General features: G+C 43.4%; 1 protein-coding gene across 6 annotated transcripts in view; it reads left to right on the top strand.

Annotated features, from left to right (window-relative positions):
- The window catches only part of LOC135913959 (uncharacterized), a 614,840-nt gene that overhangs the window by 276,860 nt on the left and 319,905 nt on the right, over positions 1-18,075 (top strand). For 5 of the 6 annotated variants that reach the window (XR_011514597.1, XR_011514596.1, XM_070538862.1 and 2 more), the window contains exon 4: positions 3,971-4,054. The exons of the other annotated variant lie outside the window; for it this stretch is intronic. Coding sequence is in view for 3 of the 5 variants with exons in the window: in XM_070538862.1 (XP_070394963.1) it covers positions 3,971-4,054 (84 nt within the window). In the remaining 2 variants the exon portion in view is untranslated. The remainder of the gene's footprint in view (positions 1-3,970; positions 4,055-18,075) is intronic. 6 annotated transcript variants of the gene reach the window in all.

Here is an 18,075-nt window from a genome sequence, read left to right as displayed (position 1 = left end):
CAACAGAAGTGAAATTCTACGCTGGGAGGGCAGGTGGCAACAGAGGCAGCTGTCCGAGAAGACGATGAACGCGGGAGCAGTGGCACGAGCAACGTTTATAGATACTTTATAGATATAGATAGATACTGTAGATAGTATAGCTAGTATAGATACTATAGATAGTATTTATAAACGTTGGGCACGAGTGCGTTCTCGCGGAAGGCGCCGGGGGTCGCACGCGAGCCATCTGACGAAGAAGACGACGACGTTCGAGCCATCGCTGATGACGCAATGGCTCGAGCGAGCTCCGACAACGACGTCACAGATTCCGCATAAACAGAATGCTCATCTTGACGGTGCACTGCACTACACCTAGCCAAACACAAACAAGGCTCACGAACAGACAAATAGAAGACAGTACACGGCGGGACCGAAACGTTGATAAGTTTGGAAGCCTTCACAGTTCATTGGGATCATTCATGTGCACGGTGTCGGGTGCTCTTGGAGTGCATCGCAAAAATTAAACACGCGATAAGGCGAGCTTGCGTATGGGAGAGCGGGTTCGGGCTGGAACTAAGCGAGTCGGATCGATTTTTCTCGTCGCTTATCGCATTTGATCGCTGACGTGCTGCTTACGAACAGAGGGAGGAAATTGGGCAAACTTCGTATGTCCCGAGGCGACTCGAGGCGGTGAATATACCATATCATTGCGCTAATTACCCACGTTGTGAATATGCGGAAACATCATGGGCTTTTTCTGCGCGTAGTCTGGGGACCGTACACGTTTCATGTTTAGTACAGCTTACGGGTTTCGCATTACGTGTGGCACCGTGCGTCGCATTGAACATGTCTAGTGTGAGGCATTGGATGATGTTTCCTCTTCAGCACTTTGTTTTCGCCAGCAGCAATAGCTGCCGTTTTTTAGCATATATACTTGTCCTCTTACCATGCACAATGACCCATGAGTTACACGCACACCCAGAACGATCACACCTATAGGCTTCCTGAACCATTTCGAGAAGGGAGGGGCAATAACCTGCGTTTTCATTGCTGTTCGCGTGGTAAAAAATGAGCTTAGTGCTTTAGAAACGCCTACGCATCATACGATACCAATGATATCGTATGAGGATTGTTGCGCATGTGTAATCAAATGCGAATTTTCCGCAGCAGTAGAATAAACTCTAGCGACACTCAGTCGGTAATCATGCTAAAAGTATGCTTTCTTCCAGCAACATCTAAACCCTATTAGTGTATAGCACTTTGTTGTCGTTATGCTGTGGTAGAAAAATTTCGCAAAAAGGCGTGTCTTAAATTGCATGTGGAACGAGATTCCATGATAATTCAAGAAAGGATTAAATGTTTCATCCAATTTTAAATAAATTCTGCGTGAGCTTACATCCACAGATGGAAATGCAAAATTCGAATTGCGAGTAACTGACAGTTTCACGAAATCCACGTGTCACGCTATATATATTTTTTTCGAGACCGCTACATTGTTTTCTACCAGGATTGAAATAATTCCTGTCCATAAACCAGCGTTATATTGACGAGTAATGTATAATGTATCAGTTATCTCTAATTGAAAGGGCAACAGCTGACTAGATTACGTTATGTTACTACGTGTTGCTATTCTTTTTTGCTTACTTTCAGGCATATTAAATATGCCTTTTCTAGTTTTCCTCTTATATTGAGCCGTTTCCAGAATTGTAACAACCTTCAGGTTCAATCATAAATTTACTTCAACAAACTTAATTCAGGTCTATTCAACAACTGTCTAAAGACATCATCACAGTGTTCCACTTACATATGCATAGGAGACGTAGTGCAAGGTAAGCGAACATTTGCAGTTGCAGCGATAGTCAAATACGAGGCGAGTAAATACGAGGCGAACACAGGAGCCACGAGACTGAAGTCACCTTTGCACGTTTTTATATACCTGCGCCTGCTGCTGACATGAAAAATTATTACAAAGAAGTCTTTATTCACAACGCCATAACGCTTGGCGAGACGTCAAGCCTCATCAAATGCTACTTTAGGACATTGAAGCTTATTTCGTTTACGTGGTCTTCTGCACTCTAGTTCGATGTTATCGTTTATCGACCTTTTATAAAACAACGCTTCAGAAAAACGAGAGGAAGGAGAGTGAAAGACAGAAGGAAAAAAACAAGAAGAAAGAAAGAACGGTAGAGATAGAAAGAAAGAAATGCAAGGCAGGGTGAATAAGTGATGTGCCACGCATGGCTTGTAGCGAAATAATGACACAAGAGCACTACCACCACCTTTGTGACAAAAACGAGAAAAAAATTCGCATTAGGTGACGCCGAGAGTTGTTATAGGTTCATTATTCACACGTAAATTTATTTACTTTCGTTACTTTCGTTGGGATGTTCGAACTCTGCTCTTTTCTTCGTTGTCGTGACAACAAATTGTGAGAATGAAGAATAAATTAGCTCACAGCGGTGCGCTCAACGAGGCTGTCACTCTTTTAAACGCTTGTTATACCCTTATGTGCTTACCTTTTAAGACAGTATATTTATTTATTTATTTTTATTTATTTTAATTCTTTTTCTCCTGGGTGGACTGAGAACGTAACGATTATAAGTGAAAATTTAGATGGATTGTGCAGCAATAAATCAAACTTTTCTACGGTGGGACCCCAGCACAACGTTTTCTGTTGCCGTGTAGCGGTGCTAGAGGAAATATAAGACTACACAAAACGCTACGTCTGCAGGATGAAAAATTGTGTCGGAAGTCTGGGAAAATGCTGCGTCGGTTTCTTTTTGTTCATTTAGTTTAGATTAAGTGTGTTTTTACCGCGACATCACTTATACGCCTACTGCACCCAGTTCTGTAGGTATCCAACAAAATATTATGGGCCGATCCAGAAGACACTGCCGCCTAATGCAGCGTATCAAATCGCTATAGCTGTCATGAGAGAAGAATGCGAAAAGCTGTCGCATGATGCGCTCATCGGATGTTTCAAAGAGCGACGATGACACGAGAAAAGCATGCATGCCATCGTGACCTAGCGTTTAGAGCATTGGGATGCGCTATACTTGAACGCGGGTTTTTTATCCCGCCATAGGTAGCAAATTTCTTCGTAGCATTGCAGGCGGACTTCACCTGCATTCGAGGTATCTGAAAAGAAAAATCTCGAAGTGCATTGGCCGTAACGCGAGGTCAACACAGTGTGCACGACATCGCAAGTTTGTAAGAAGTACGACGGTGTATAAATGTCACTTTAATGAATGAGAGTGTGCAAGATCACCCTGTACGCGCGCGCGTGCAACTTTCCAAATGTCACAGTGAAAGTAGTAGTAGTAGTAGTAGTAGTAATAATAATAATAATAATAATAATAATAATAATAATAATAATAACTTTATTTCCATCAGGGATAGAGGCTACTACGGCTAAGGGTGCTTCAGAGGCAAGCGACTTGACTAGAGCCCGCGGCGTCCTTTACAAGGCAAATAGCGATTGAACAGGAAATATATATACATAACAATTGACTAGATGTGAAATATGCTCAAGAAGTAAAGCAATGGCACAAATTACTTGAAAAACACTCTTAAGTTATGTAAGAAAGAATGAGTGATAAAATGTTCACGTAAAGCTCGTACATCAGATACATAAATACCAAGCCTTGATTTCTGGAACAAATTTAAAAGTGTTGTCCGCTGTCGTAGTACGCTGCCGCATACCTGTCGCATACCTAGCTGTGCAAAGATTTGGCCATGCTTTTCATTTTGGTCCCGATAACAACATGGTACTTTTTTTTAGGTGGCAGCCAAATATTCGAGGCTAGTACAGTGATGCCCCCATGTACACATAAGTGCGCAACTCCCATCACCTACACGCTCTTATTATGAATTGCCACCGTGTTCGGATGTATTCACACTCCAGGCACGACACACTGTCATTTCACTGGCCAAGGTATGCGCGGTTTGCTCACGCTTTGAAGATGAGGCCTTCTTTGGCGACTTCACACAGGTTTGGTGTATGTGGGATCTTGGTATCCACCTGGCATGACGGACCTCCTTTTGGGCCTCCAGAGCGTCCTTGGAGTCACAAAAGGTATTTAAGAAAATGACCTCAACGATTCAAGATGTGAGAGTCGGTCGCGGAATAGAAAAACAAAAAGAAAAGAAAAGGTTAAGGGCGCAATTAGCCTCAATATACTCGAAAATTGTGCAGGTTGCACCATAAAATGCACTATCTCCTGAATCGGTTCACCTGGCCTCTTGGCCAAACAAGAAAAAGAAAGGGGGAATGACATAATAGGATCTTATCGTGTAACGCTTCCTGACAGCTTCACATGCTTTGTCTTTATTTGAAAGCAATGTTTATCTCGGAAGCTCCTATGTATCTACATGGGAACGGAGAAATCGCTTTTCTCAGCGTGCACTGCAGATATTTTGATGGGGTTTGCTGTATTTAAAAGAAGGAGTTAAAATCTAGCGATTGCATTTAGCTATATTCTTTGGGTATTTAGCCCGTCAACAATTTTTGAAAATGTCTTAGCAAATGCAAAATTTAAAAACAAGTGGACAATAATGTTTACAACTCGGGAAACAAAATCAATATGACACTTCTGTGAACTGTACGCACTAACAAATCTAAAGCGGAAAAAAAACTGATGTATTACACACCGCTTTCAAATATGCCACTAATTGCAGATGGGACTTTCGCAAAACCCTGCAATTACTGTAAGGATTTGACATACACTCTAAACTGACATATAAAATTTGTTTGCTGTAGATGCTCTAACAGGCGCAATTTAGAAGCCTGCGATGTCGGTTTTTGTTGCAGAGTATTGGATTTGTAAACTTCGTGTGTAAATTTTTATATTTCCGGTTTTCACCATTTATTTAAAAATCGAGTCGTACAGAAACATTCTACCTCTTACAATTGCTAGAACTTAGCTTTCTATTTTATACGCGACTAATTTTTATCATATATTTTGTCTGATGACAGCGTTTCGGCGTTTCACACGTCTTCAATAGGGAAATAGGGAAATCGGCAATATGGAAATAGGGAAATAGGCGTCTTCAATAGGGAAATCGGAAGTTGGTCCCGAGCTGAATCTTCTTCTTCGGACAAATTTTGATCATATACTCAGAAACTAGCCCTCATTCTTATTAAGTGGGTACTGCTCAGTAACCTTTATTCTTAGCCTTTTCTGTCCTTTAGGATTTGATTTAATGTATTTTATAACAAACGTAAATTAGAAAGAACAAAGCTTTCCTTTCCGCTTTCCCTTAATGAAATCTGTAACAAGCACGGTGATAATTCACTACCACAAGCTTATATGAGCTACAATATAACCATGAGCAAAAAGTAAGACTAATGCTACATTTCCATGAACAAGGCCATGCTGACGAGCAGATTTGTGCGGAATAGTCCCTATTAAATCTTTTTTCGCAATATTAACTAATAAATGACCACATTGCATGTGTGTACGCTATACTTATTTATTATGTTTTATCTAGAAGTGAACCGATCGAGAGCCGTTTCAAATTCAGAATATTAATGTTGCATGTATTTAACTACCACGACAAATCAACTCTTTAATATATTGGTTGAAAGATTCAAATAGCTGACAAAGGTGCATTTTGAATATGTCGGCAGAAAGACGGTGGAGCATGAAAAATTGCAAAGCAATAAATGCGTCAAGGAACTAGTAAATCAAACCAAGTTTTCAAGATCTCAGAGGTGCACACAGCTCGAGCCTCTTCCGCCACAGTCGAGGCACAGTGATTTCGTGTAGATAGATTTCATGAATATCTAAAAAAAAACGAAATAAAAAATAGATATAAAAAATAAAACAAACGTAAAGCAACGTCGTAGAGTGCATGCACTCGCTTCAATCTTGAAACAAAGTACCCTTCGACGCAAGGCGGGTGACATCGCCAGATGAGAGTGACAAAAAAAAAAAAGAAATTCCATGCCTCTTTCTCGCTTGTCCGATGAACATCAGTTTGGTGCTTGCTTACTCTTCTATGTCACAGTATTACCAAGGTTTCAGGTTCTCGTGGCTTGAAGGACGCCGAATTGAACACTTCAGTTTTACTTAGTATTTTTATCGTTAATGTTTTAACCTCCAAACACTTGGTTCAAGAGCGAGTCTGCAACCAGAGAAAAAAATAAAGAAAAGAATGCAAGAAATAAAAAAAGCAAGAAAGTAAGAGAGAAACAAAAAATGTGCAGCAATGGTGTCAAATTATTTGGTGAATTGTTTAACTTTTTTTTTTGCGCAGTTGCTCTGTGATGGAAGCGATGCATTGTAAAGCCACAGTGCTGCCAACGTCTGCTTCTTGCCATTCATGATTTTTTTTTTGTTGTTGTTGTTATGATGACCGCTGTGCTTGTTCTGCACTCTTGTTATGACGGGTGGTTTAAAACATTAAAATGGGACAGAAGAGAGACACGTTTTTCGCCTTCTAAACCCACATGCCATAACAAGAATTCACAGCAAGACTAAGCGCCAACTTCCCCAATAAGAAGGAGTTGCACTGCGATATTCTTCGATATGCATTCCTTAGATTCTTAGTTTCATTTTAGAACGTTGGCTCTGTGATCAGGACATTTACTTTCTCAAAGCTTACAGCAACTGTGTTCATAGAAGAGCTCTCAGATCAATTTCCCTTGCACGGCGATTTCTTTACATACACGAAGACTTGCAGCCGTTGTTTGGCCTAAACGCCACGGTAACCTCTGTACGAGTGAGAGCACATTGGTGCCCACCGGATGAGCACAAGGGGGAGCTTGGTATCTCAGAAACACCAATACGTTTTCTTGTGTTACCATGTTGTGGCGCATCTAAGCGTTGATGAAATTGATGCCCTTGTGGGACGTTTCACATGCGGCCACTATCTAGTGCATTTTTTCTGACTGCGCTCGGCGAAAACTAAGCTAAGACTTGTTGCAAGAGCTGAAAAAAAAAAACTATGCTGAGCAACTCTTCGCAACAGCTAATGTATCGTGGTACTGTTGTTCGCATCCACTTATCAGCGCAGTATTGCGTACAGAAGTCATAATAAAAGTAGCGTTCTGAAGACCAGGGGGAAATACTTGAGTACTTGGTAACCAAAGGCCGAAACATTGATTCGTTTACTGCTCACACCGTGTCACAGGACAGCCTTAATTCACTTTTTAGTCGCAGCCTATATAGTTCATGGCATATCGGCGCAGAAAAAGTTGAAGATAAAAGACGCATTATTGTCAGCAACTTTATGCAGTTTTCAATCTCTGCACGTTGCAAGATTTTCATGCTGCCAGAACAAGAAAAACCTCGTTATTCATTCACGAACAGCGAGCGAATCGTCTTGCATTCGAAACGTACGTATTCTACCGAGCTGCCAGCATCTTTCGAGCCGCAGAACTGGTGATGCCAGACGGTACCGAAGGGCTTCAGCAGTCTGTACCTCGTGGCCGCGGACCATGCATGTTTCATGCGAGGAGTCACGGGTATGAAAAACGCACCCGTTCTGTATAGGGCTTCCCACTTCAAAGGTTTCTCGAGACGTCCGGCTTACTAATATTTCAACACATCGGTGTCTCCGCTCCAGGACTCATCTCGGATACACGTAGCCGGCGACGCAATGTGGGAGAGACGACGCAGTGTGGCAGAATAAAGATAGAAAGAACATAGATAGAAAATTTAGGAAAGCTAAAGGCACAATATAGAAGGAAATACGAAAAAAAAGACATTTGAATTTCCAGGGGGACGGATTCCTAATGTCCTTCCGAAGCAGTACCCGACGTATGCGACATTGGTCCTATAGATAAGAAAGCTTCTTAGTTCTCTCCTCCGTTTTCGCTCCTCCCCCACCTCTTTTTCGCACGTCGTGCGCTTTTATTCCTTTCCTTCCATCTTGTGATATTGTCGTCTCTGTTGTTCCAGTAATAACATTTTCACGTCTCTGCTCACTCTTTGGCGGCTGGTGTCGAAAGGGAGAGCGTTCCTTAGAAATGGGCCGCTATGGAAGGTTCTCTAGTGGATGTGTGACGGGAGAGCAGAGATCTGTCATGAATTATTTGCCGCACGAAGAGACATCTCGACAGCAGGCTGGTGTGTAGAGCCAAGACGTGCTTTTTCCTGAGACAGCGTGTGCGCGTCTTGTAACCCCTCTACGAGGGACGCATGCCTGCTATTTCAGCTGCATTTTCACGTCCGCAGAAGTTTATTCACCGTTGGAGTCCCAAGTATGAGCACGCGCTAAGTGGTTCCATCATTTTCGGCTCGTCCTACGATAGCGTGACAGCGAAATCTGCTAATTTTTGCTTTATAAATTGATTTGTTTTGTTTGCTAACGGTTGACGGACAGGCAAAACTTGCTAAACCCCACTAAAGTGTATCTACGTCAGCAGGATCGAAATACGCGAGCATGGGGAGAATTTGAAGCTTTATACAAATATGCACGTAACTTGAAGAAAACATTAAAAATATGCAGGTGCCACCTAGCTGGACAGAACCAAGGTAACGTTGTTTGCCGTGGCTTGGAGGTATTCAGTTTTTTGTTCATACCGCCTAAGTTGATAATTGTTCTTAGTAATTTATCAACTTCACAAATATTATAGTTAGATGAAAAGTGTGAATGAGAACATTGTAGAGTGACATGAAAAAAAAATTCCGTTACTGCTTTTTCTTGCTCAATAAAAGCTACATAAAGGTGTTCTTCCGAGCGTGAAAGAAGGCCGCGAATATACACGAAGTCATTTTATGCACAGAAACACTAGAGTAACTCGAACGACAATTGATTCCTCCACATAGTTTAGGAATTAATGTCTCAAAACTGGTGTCATTCTGAGAATGTGTTTTAAGTGTATCCGCCTCGAATAAGCATAAGCATAAGCTGGTCTACTCTTCGAGTAGACCATCTTCTGAAATATAATTGCGCTATTTACTGCCGGCAACCTTTAAAATATTTTGAAAGTGTTCGCTGGAGCACCCGGTATATACACTAATGTGAATAGTGTTCCAGACACCATACGAAAAAATTCCCACGCACTGTGAGAATCGATGTAAGCGAAGCTTTGTAAGCTAGCTAGCTGTTTGTGTTTATCAGCTATAATTAGGGGTAACGGCAGCGAATGTCTAATTTCTTCAGCGTTTAGTCCAATACCAGAGTAGTGAGTTGATGTTAAACGTTACCTTGCGCGAACCACTGCTGTTTGTCTGCGTAGTCCACAGAACACACAGGGAGACGTCTTTACTTGATGAATTGTCGCGCGTAATTGTTCATACTCTCTGAGAGAGTTGATCGTTATAGCTGTGTCTCATGACACATCGCATCGGGGCAGCAGTGGTCGGTACCATGTGCGACGCTTCTTTCAGGCCTGGGTGTCCGGACGTTGATTGCACGCTTTGGAGCCATTTTGCTGGCTCGTGTTTACATGTCTCTTCTATATAAGTGACTAGCATGCTTTTCAGATGCCAGCTTCGAGCGCTCTCTTCGGTCTATGGACGATTGTAATGTTTGCACTACCACAACCCAGCACGCGACCTTGACAGCCTAGCACTCGCATTTTCGTCCCATAGAAAAACAAGCACAGCAAGCGAAACGCTGCCGTGAAGTGCTGCCGCAGAGGCCACGGCGTCGATGACGGGGACGCGCGGAGGCGAGTGCCATCTGGTGGTGCTGCAAGAAACCCAGCTGCGTGCGCGAGCCAGATCACAGCAGCAGCAGCAGCAGCAGGGCCCGGAAAGTCGGGAGAAAGCTTTTCTTTAATTTAACATCAAGAGTAATATGGTACTGTGGTCCGCGGCAGCTGGCCGCTCAAGTTCCATCACCTGAGTGACATAGGCGTCACGTGTCCCGTGTGCGGGAGGCTGATGACGGGATGACGTACCCGTTTCGAGCCATGACATCGCAGGAACGAACGATATCAGGCGAAAGGTCGCATTCGGTGTCCATCTGGACGCCCCGAAGGCGTTCACCAACTTAAGGCGTATACATCTGTAGTGCCAGGAACACCAGGGTCAAGCAGAAGCTGTCCGGGCCCTTAGTCCGGCAGTCTGCGTGATGATGATGAACATGATAATGTTGATGATCCTTCAAGGTATGGCACCGGGAGCGGGTGGTGTGCCCAAAATTGGGAGGGGGGGCGGTTGAATATATTGATATACATATGAATGATTAAATTTTTCTTATATCTGGAAATATTGGAGACAAATTGAACCAGCTGAATAGATTACTGCAATTTCAAGAAAGAGACAGACGGCCTCTGTCGCTAGCTTCTTCTTAACGGCACAGCGTTCCAGGTCCATGCTCGTACCCCATTGCTCTCCCGTATATCCGCTTTCTTCTTTCACGTATTTATCGCGATAGCAATTCGACTTCGGTGTCGCTGTCACTCTAATGTTCCGTATACGGAACATGTGGCATACATGTACCTAAATATATAAATATATATTTACGGTGTATATATGCCACATGTTTATCTGTGCCGTATATGCAAGGTAGATGCGACAATATAAGCAGCTCAAACCAGGTATGTTCTATTGAATTTGACAAGGTATTTGTCCTGACTGAAATATTCCTCAGATTTTTTTCTAGTATTGAAGCGCGTAAACAAGAGTAATTTGGACATTTCATTTGTAGCGCCTGCCTTTTACCATAAATGCTCCTCAGTCTCTCAAAATGTGCAAAACAATATTAGCGCTCACAAACTGAAAGTTACGTAATATCACTGAGGCCGCTCTATAAGAGGGACGTAGTGGCCTGTGCAATGCGATCACCGGCTCAACGCGGCGTGTTAAAGCTGGCAAGAGTGCCAGAAATTTTGGTGCCAGTGTATATCGCATCCACGTGTAGTTATAACACCATCCGTGGAGTCCAAGGATAACGCTAAATCTTGCTATCTCTGCGAGTGCTTCGCCTTTCGGGCGAAACTGACCGTTTCTTTTGCTATGCCGTTACAGGGTCGTGTTAGTGGCTTGGTCTGCGTCGTCTTTCGGCTGCGACAGTAACACGTGGACCTCGCAGCGTACTAACTGCTTTAGTTTACGTACACGCGTTTGAAGATATCATAGAGAAAAAGAGCAGGAAACCTCTGAACTGTGAAATGTTTTGCATAATGCTGATTGCCGGTGTCTCACTGGGTTCCTTCAGAGGTACCTCCACTTTTGGATTCCTCAACTCTATGCTCTCAGTGCAGCCGACTTATGTTCGGAGCATTCATTTTCGCCGATCGAGATGTCGACTGGACATGAATGATGTAGTAACAATTATTCAGTTTATTATGCGAATATCCTAACGGGTATTCGCGTAAAGATTTGCGTAAAGAAAAATTGTTGTCTTTAGCAACAATAATTTGCTGCTCATGGCAATTATTTAAAGCGCAGCTTTGGGATCGCGCCAGGGGTCTGCGGGTAGATGAGTTTGTTCTTTGGTTAGGAACAGAAATGAACGCGGGCAGACGAAAAGCCTAAAATATACTGGTGTGAAGTGCATGCAGATGCTTGAAAAGCAATATGGAATAACTGCCTTTGTCTAGATTGAATGATGAGGTTGTGACGTACAACATTATACATTCTGTCATGCCTTAGTTCTTTAGTTTGTAAATGCAAATTGCATCTAAGTGCAGCTACGCTAAAGTGCGAGCAAAGAAAAATATTCAAGATGTATTTGAATTCGCCAGTTTTGACTTAAATAAAGGCTGTTAAAAATATCTGTATGCCTATATCACGCAATCCGGATCATGCATCACATTTTGACATTCATCGGATAGAGAACATAGATTTTTTTTTAACTGGGTTCGGGGCACAAGGGCGGATGACACAACTGTATTAGTGACTTTCGTTGCACTGGTTAAGTTACTCGATAAAGATTGTGCGCAAATTCATGGAACGAAATCCGCATGCATGAAAAGACCGTGTGCTTTTCGTAGAAAAGAAACATTTAGTCAGTGATCTGACTCATTCGTCCATTTAGCACAGCGCCTGCAGCACAAATTCTCCGCATTGACACGACATTAAGCACCACACGACTCTGACAACCATCTCATCTACTTATTTCCGTGTTCTGAAGAGAAAAACAACACAGTAATAACTAAACTTAAAAACGATTTGATTCTGAGACCGCACTTCTAGAATGAGGCTTCGATTTCCGGTAAAAGGAGAGCTCCACCTCAGCGTAATTCGGCTGGTCTGAACAGAAGCGACACAGCAAAGAAAGTGCGAAAGATATCAGGAAAACCTGGCACAAATACATACACGCATGGTTAACGCTCTGAAGCAAAGATGTCCTGGCGCACACTGCACAATATTCAGAAACAATATATATGTATTTTCCTGGCGGCAGATATGGGTGCACAGGCAGTACAAACCGAAGCTTTCAATTATGGGTGGCTCTTTAATCAAGTAGCAAAGGCTATCTTTTGCTCCCCGACAGAACTAACTTCAGCCGTTGCAGTACATTGGGATCTGCTCTTTTTGTGGAGTGCGAATCTTTCCCAGAAATAGCATTACAGAGTTTCTGGTGCCACAGGCACACAAGAACAAAATGATAATAACGGTTCGGTCTCTTCCCGCGTAATCTCGCTCTTCCACCTCATCCGCTGAGCGCGTTACCGCTACACGAGGAGCTGTAGCTCTCCAAATGAGCCATAGCTTTCACTGCCGTATCCCGTTTCCTTACGTGGCGTTCGGTTAATGGCAGCAGATAACATTACCTCATCAGACGGAGCTTATATGTCTGAGTGCACGCAGTGCGTGTGCAATTTGACGATGAGGCCATTTTCTTTCGTTCGTACACCGCAGACGTTCATTTCGAGCAGTCTGCACTTGCCATCATATGCACGACCTCCATGAGCAAAAAAAAAAAAAAAATCGTTCTCGCCGAAGCTGCTCTGATGGCAGGAGTTCTAACGGGTGCTGATGAAAGCAATGCACAAAAAAATAAGCGAGGGCCGTTTCGACCAGCCGGCTCCTTGAAATTTATAGGGGCATCCTTATCATAAGGCACTTCTAAAACTTACCTCTTTCACACCTGAGTGAGTCATCGAAAACATATTTGCAGTTCGGCTTAACAGGAGACAACAGTCAATAAATAAGCAAATAAATAAACAATAAATAAAAAAATAAGGGACTGAGAACCCGCCTTTAAAAACATGTATGTGTAAAGAAATATCTGTCGCAGCATTCATGCCATATCATATTCATGCCATATCACTATGGAAGCAAAAGTCCAGCGAAGCTACCTCTTGTTGCGCCTTAAAGGCGAACGAATTCTCAGACCACCCTCTTGGACTGATGCTTACCCTCCCATTTGCAAGTAGTGTGCCGTTGGTGAATCCCATGAGAACAGTTGAAGTCAGGCTCTCTCGTTGCGGGCATCCCAATTGCCTCATGAGTTTCACCATTTAGGGGCGTCTTGAGAGCTTTTTAGCCAGAAGATTGGCGGTGGGCTGCATTCAAGGGGGAGTGTATGCTTATGCAGTGTTAAAGTTTTCACTCAGCCAAAAGCTGGTGCTCTGATTTTGTCGCATCAGCTGTCTCTGTAAATTTCTTTCTCAATAAGCCAGCGTCGCGGCACTGTCGCGGCAACATCATTGCTCCTTGCAACATCACGGCTTCTTGTAACGTAACAGCTTCCTGTAACATTACGGTTCTATGTAACACCACACTCGAAGCCCCGGAAACGAGAACAAATTAATAAACAAGTTCTCAGATTGGTGGATTCGAACCAAGCACCTGGAGAACTCTGAAACGGATGCTGTACCACCACCAAGGGTTCCACGAAAAAAAGAAGGAAAGACCCGCTAACCTACCGCTCCCCAAACGTGTTGCATTAGCGTCGAATGAAGTTGCATTAAGAGCTTATTCTCCGAGTTACAATAGTTTTAACAGGCTTTATAAAAGACGGTGTCTGAAACCACAATGTCCCGTTGCATGAATTCGGTCCCCAGTAGTGGTAGCGGGGAAGGATTTGTGTTTCTTCGCCATATGGGGTTGGTCAAGCCTAGGAAGTGGCCAAAGGACGGCCGCCTAACGAAAGGGATCGACGTGTGGTTTTTAGTGACAGCCACGGCACAATAAAACCACGCAGCTATCGCAGTTTTCAGCCGCACCTAATGCTTCTCATTGCACGACCCTCCGCAACATTTTTTTCTTCCACACTCGTTTTGTTCCTTCTTGTGGAAAAGATGCGGAACGCAATAACAACGAAATAAAATATATGTGCTCTGTCTTGCTGTCGACACCGCTGGAGCCCCCCGTGATGAATGGGCCAGACCACCCAAGTAGAGACCTTTCTTGAGTAACAGCACGAGAAGCCAGTAAAGAAGGCTTGCTGCCAAGGGGGAAATAAGCAGATGTCAACAAATCGTAGGATACGAAGGAAACGACATTGATGGGGCAAAGTGCCGTCGTAGAAAGCCGCTTTTTGCGGCGCGGATGCACCTGGTGGCCGGAGCAGGTTGACCTCCGCTGTCGTGTTTCTTGGAGTGAAAGTGTGTGTGGCACAGGAAGAAAGATTGATTGACGATTCGCATAACGTATTTTGATATTTCTGTTTTTCTTTGGCAGCTAAGAATCCGCTAGCCGCGACGAGTGCTGGAGAAAATGCGATGTCGAAAGCGAAATGCTTTTGGCTTTAAGTGTGACTTTGCATTTGTGCTTCTGTCTAAGCCGCATTTGCGCACACAATGGTGCACGTTGTACAAATGCTCGACTCGCAAGCTCTATAATGGTGGGTTCACCGGAGCGTCCTATCATTTCTTTTGTTATGGCTTTTATTTTCACGGCAAATCAACTTACTATAGGCTATTTTCTAAACACCGATGTTTGTATTTTTCACGTAAAACACATGTTCATTTGTTTATAAATGGTTTTAAGTCATGCCATATACCATGATGCTGCGGGCTGCCGTCACAACTTATACCCTTTTCACTTCACAAAAGACATACCGGTCTAGATGCGGTCTCACGGACTTGCAGAAAATGCCACCGAAGTCCGGCTAGAGTTCTTGATAGATTTTTGTGCCAACCATGCACATTCTTGCGGACAAGAGGAACAACCAACTGGAAAGCAAAACCATGACACCATCCTACCCATTCTTGGTCATCTTTCGTGTAGCGTTCCTTTTGCTAACCTGGTGAGTGCCAGTAAGTAGCAGGAATGCGCATCTGACAAAACATTATATACTATATTGCGTTTCCACGCTACATTCAACGCTAATCCGTACAGCTATGGCACAATGACGGCACCTAACTCCAACAAACCAGCTCGCAGCTGAGCTTCACGATTATCCCGGTACATCGGTCATCGAACTAAACCAAAGCTAGTAAGGGGGGGGGGGGGGGGGTTATCGATTGCAATCCCCATAATTTGAGCGCTTCAACTAGGTTTGAGAGCCTCTTTGCCATAGAGAGGTGGTCGAATTCACAAGTGTTGTCGTTGCTAGGCCCAGTTTGCCCATGCTTTCGCTAACATGTATGCCATATCGCTTAGCTGGTAGATGCTCTTAGGAACGCCTATATAGACGCACGTGTGTCTACGTGCGTGCGTGCGTGAGTGTGCCGAGAGAGAGAGAGAGAGAGAGAGAGTGTGTGTGTGTGTGTGTGTGTGTGTGTGTGTGTGTGTGTGTGTGTGTGTGTGTGTGTTTGCGTGTGTGTGTGTGTTTGTGTGTGTGTGTGTTTGTGTGTGTGTGTGTTTGTGTGTGCGCGTGCGCGCGCGCGAGCGCGCCAGTGTAGACCACGGTTTGTGATGGAAATCTGTTTTTGCAGCTCAGAAAAGACAGGAGGAAATAAGAAGTAATCTTTCTTTAAAACTGTGCTTTGAGAAATTCAGTTGATGTAAAGAAACTAAGGCAAAAAAAATTTTAAGACATGAGAGTAATATTTTGGTTGAATGCAAGGGCAAGTTTGACATCTGCTTCAAACCGCAGGAACCTGAACCATGATATTGAGGCACAAGAGTCATTGCTTGAGACAGCGTCTCAGTTCTACTTGCCGTATTCACGAGATTCATTTTAATGAGTTGAGTACAAACCGTCACGTGGCAGTTAAATGCAAAAGACGTAGTCTCACCGAAAAACGTTAAAGCTACTCCACCTCTTCCTCTATTATTATAGTGTTAACAGACTGGCACTAGCCGCCCAAAGAAACAAAAAAGAAGAAACAAGAAATAGCCATTAGTTTCTCTCAGCTAGGATCAACCGGCGTTCTCTTTTCCCCAGAAGATCACTCCTAATGCAGTAAGCTGATCCAAAGCCAACCTCGAAAACTAATTTAACTGATGAGGCCCCAGAGGAGCGGCTTCTCTGCAGATGGGTATTAGGACCAGCTTGCCGGCCCTTTTAGTCTTTGCTGGGCATGCTTAGTACAGTGCGAGAACTTCGATTGCAAAACCAATTCTTCTAAAGCAAGCAGGGCCCATGTGAGCAGGGTTCTGTTTCGGTTGGCAGTCGCATTCGGGGGGACGAGTGCTCGAAAAGGTTTTGCGCAGTAATATAATCACATACGATTGTCAATGCTTCCCGCATGCTCGTTTTTTTTAAGGGTTAATTTGCTTTAAAACACCGCGCGTGCTTTTGGCACTTGCTGCTTATTTGCAAGCGCTGACATCTGAGAGAAGCTCTCGCCTTTCTCAGACATGTTCTTGAGAACAAGTCAACAACTCCTGCTTCCTACTAGCCCTCCTCTTTCTTTCTCTGAATACCCTGAGCGAGAAAGAGAGTTGAAAGGTTCGGAGATTAACCAGTCCATAGTTTCCGGTTGGCTGTCTTGTTCCTCGACACTCTAACAAGTAGGTTTACCATTGTCTATCTCTAATCCTTCGTCAATCAGAGAATTTTAGTTAGATGCTCATTAAAGGAATCAGTCTTTCATCTCTCGACGAGTTCATTCTAGGCTAAATCAGGCAAACTTTAGGTTATACTTTTGTTGTTTCGCTTCCCAACGTCTCTGCATCGTGTGCTGCTGGGGTGTACTCTCTGTATTCTGTCGAGGATTCATCTTCAGAAGAATGGCAACCATGCACAAGTGCTTTATTAGTCCCAGTTAAATAGTGAATGAACCCCAGACAAAACAAGCTAAACAAGAAACTTGAAGACACTGGAGCCAAAGACACAAATTCAAGCATGTATTATACACGGGTGACACGCATACCGAACTGATGCTAGCAGGAAATGTTGAAAATAACATTTCGAAAAGACACAAGATGTAATATGAATTATTGTGGAATGAAAGCTATATAAGAAAACTGCACGCAAGAAAAATTTAAAGAAATCGTGCAATAATAGCAATATTTGTTTTAGTTTTATTATTATATACCTTACAAGAAGCAGAAGACAGAGTATGATCATGATCGAAGGCTTCATACTTATTTAACCCTGAAGGTCATAAATATTGTAGGTTCTTTTCACCGTACTTAACCTGGTTTCTTGGTCGCTGAACTAACCATTTATTTATTTGTCTCGTAGAAATGCAACGATGTACGGGTGTAATTTTGGAGAGAGGCTTAAAATGTTCAGAGACATTAGGCAGAGAAAATCTGAGGGAACGGGATTAATCTACATCGGAAAAGGTGGCCCATACGGAGAGCATTGCATTAAAAAGAAAATTTATACCATGCGTCTCAGCTATCGTTAGCCAAGCTTTGCAACGAAAAAATGCCTTCATTCCACCCTGTGAAAGTGCATGTACATTGGAGCTGGCACGGACGTTACATATCTACGACCATCCCAACTGACGTCAGATGACGTAACACAAGCACCACAAACCTAGGAGACGTACGCCACGCGCGCACACAAGTGTGTGAAAGTGCAGCACACATCCTCATTCTTCTAGGCCTGAGCACGAGGTCGCGGGATCGAATCCCGGCCACGGCAGCCGCATTTCGATGGGGGCGAAATGCAAAAACATCCGTGTGCCTATATTTAAGTGCACGTTAAAGATCTCCAGGTGGTCGAAATTTCCGACGTCCTCCACTACGGCATGCCTCATAATCAGGAATTGGTTTCGGCGCACAAAACCCCATCATTTAATTTTCAATTCTTCTAGACCGTCCGCCAAGAGGAAGTGCCTCATTGAACTAAATTAAGGTTAAAAAAAACTCGCAGTTCCGCCTGAAAGGCGAAGCATCGAATGCG

This window comes from Dermacentor albipictus, chromosome 5 (genome assembly GCF_038994185.2).
Source record: "Dermacentor albipictus isolate Rhodes 1998 colony chromosome 5, USDA_Dalb.pri_finalv2, whole genome shotgun sequence".
NCBI lineage: Eukaryota > Metazoa > Arthropoda > Arachnida > Ixodida > Ixodidae > Dermacentor > Dermacentor albipictus.
Note: the sequence above shows the minus strand (reverse complement) of the source record. Positions and strands in the feature narration are given on the sequence as shown.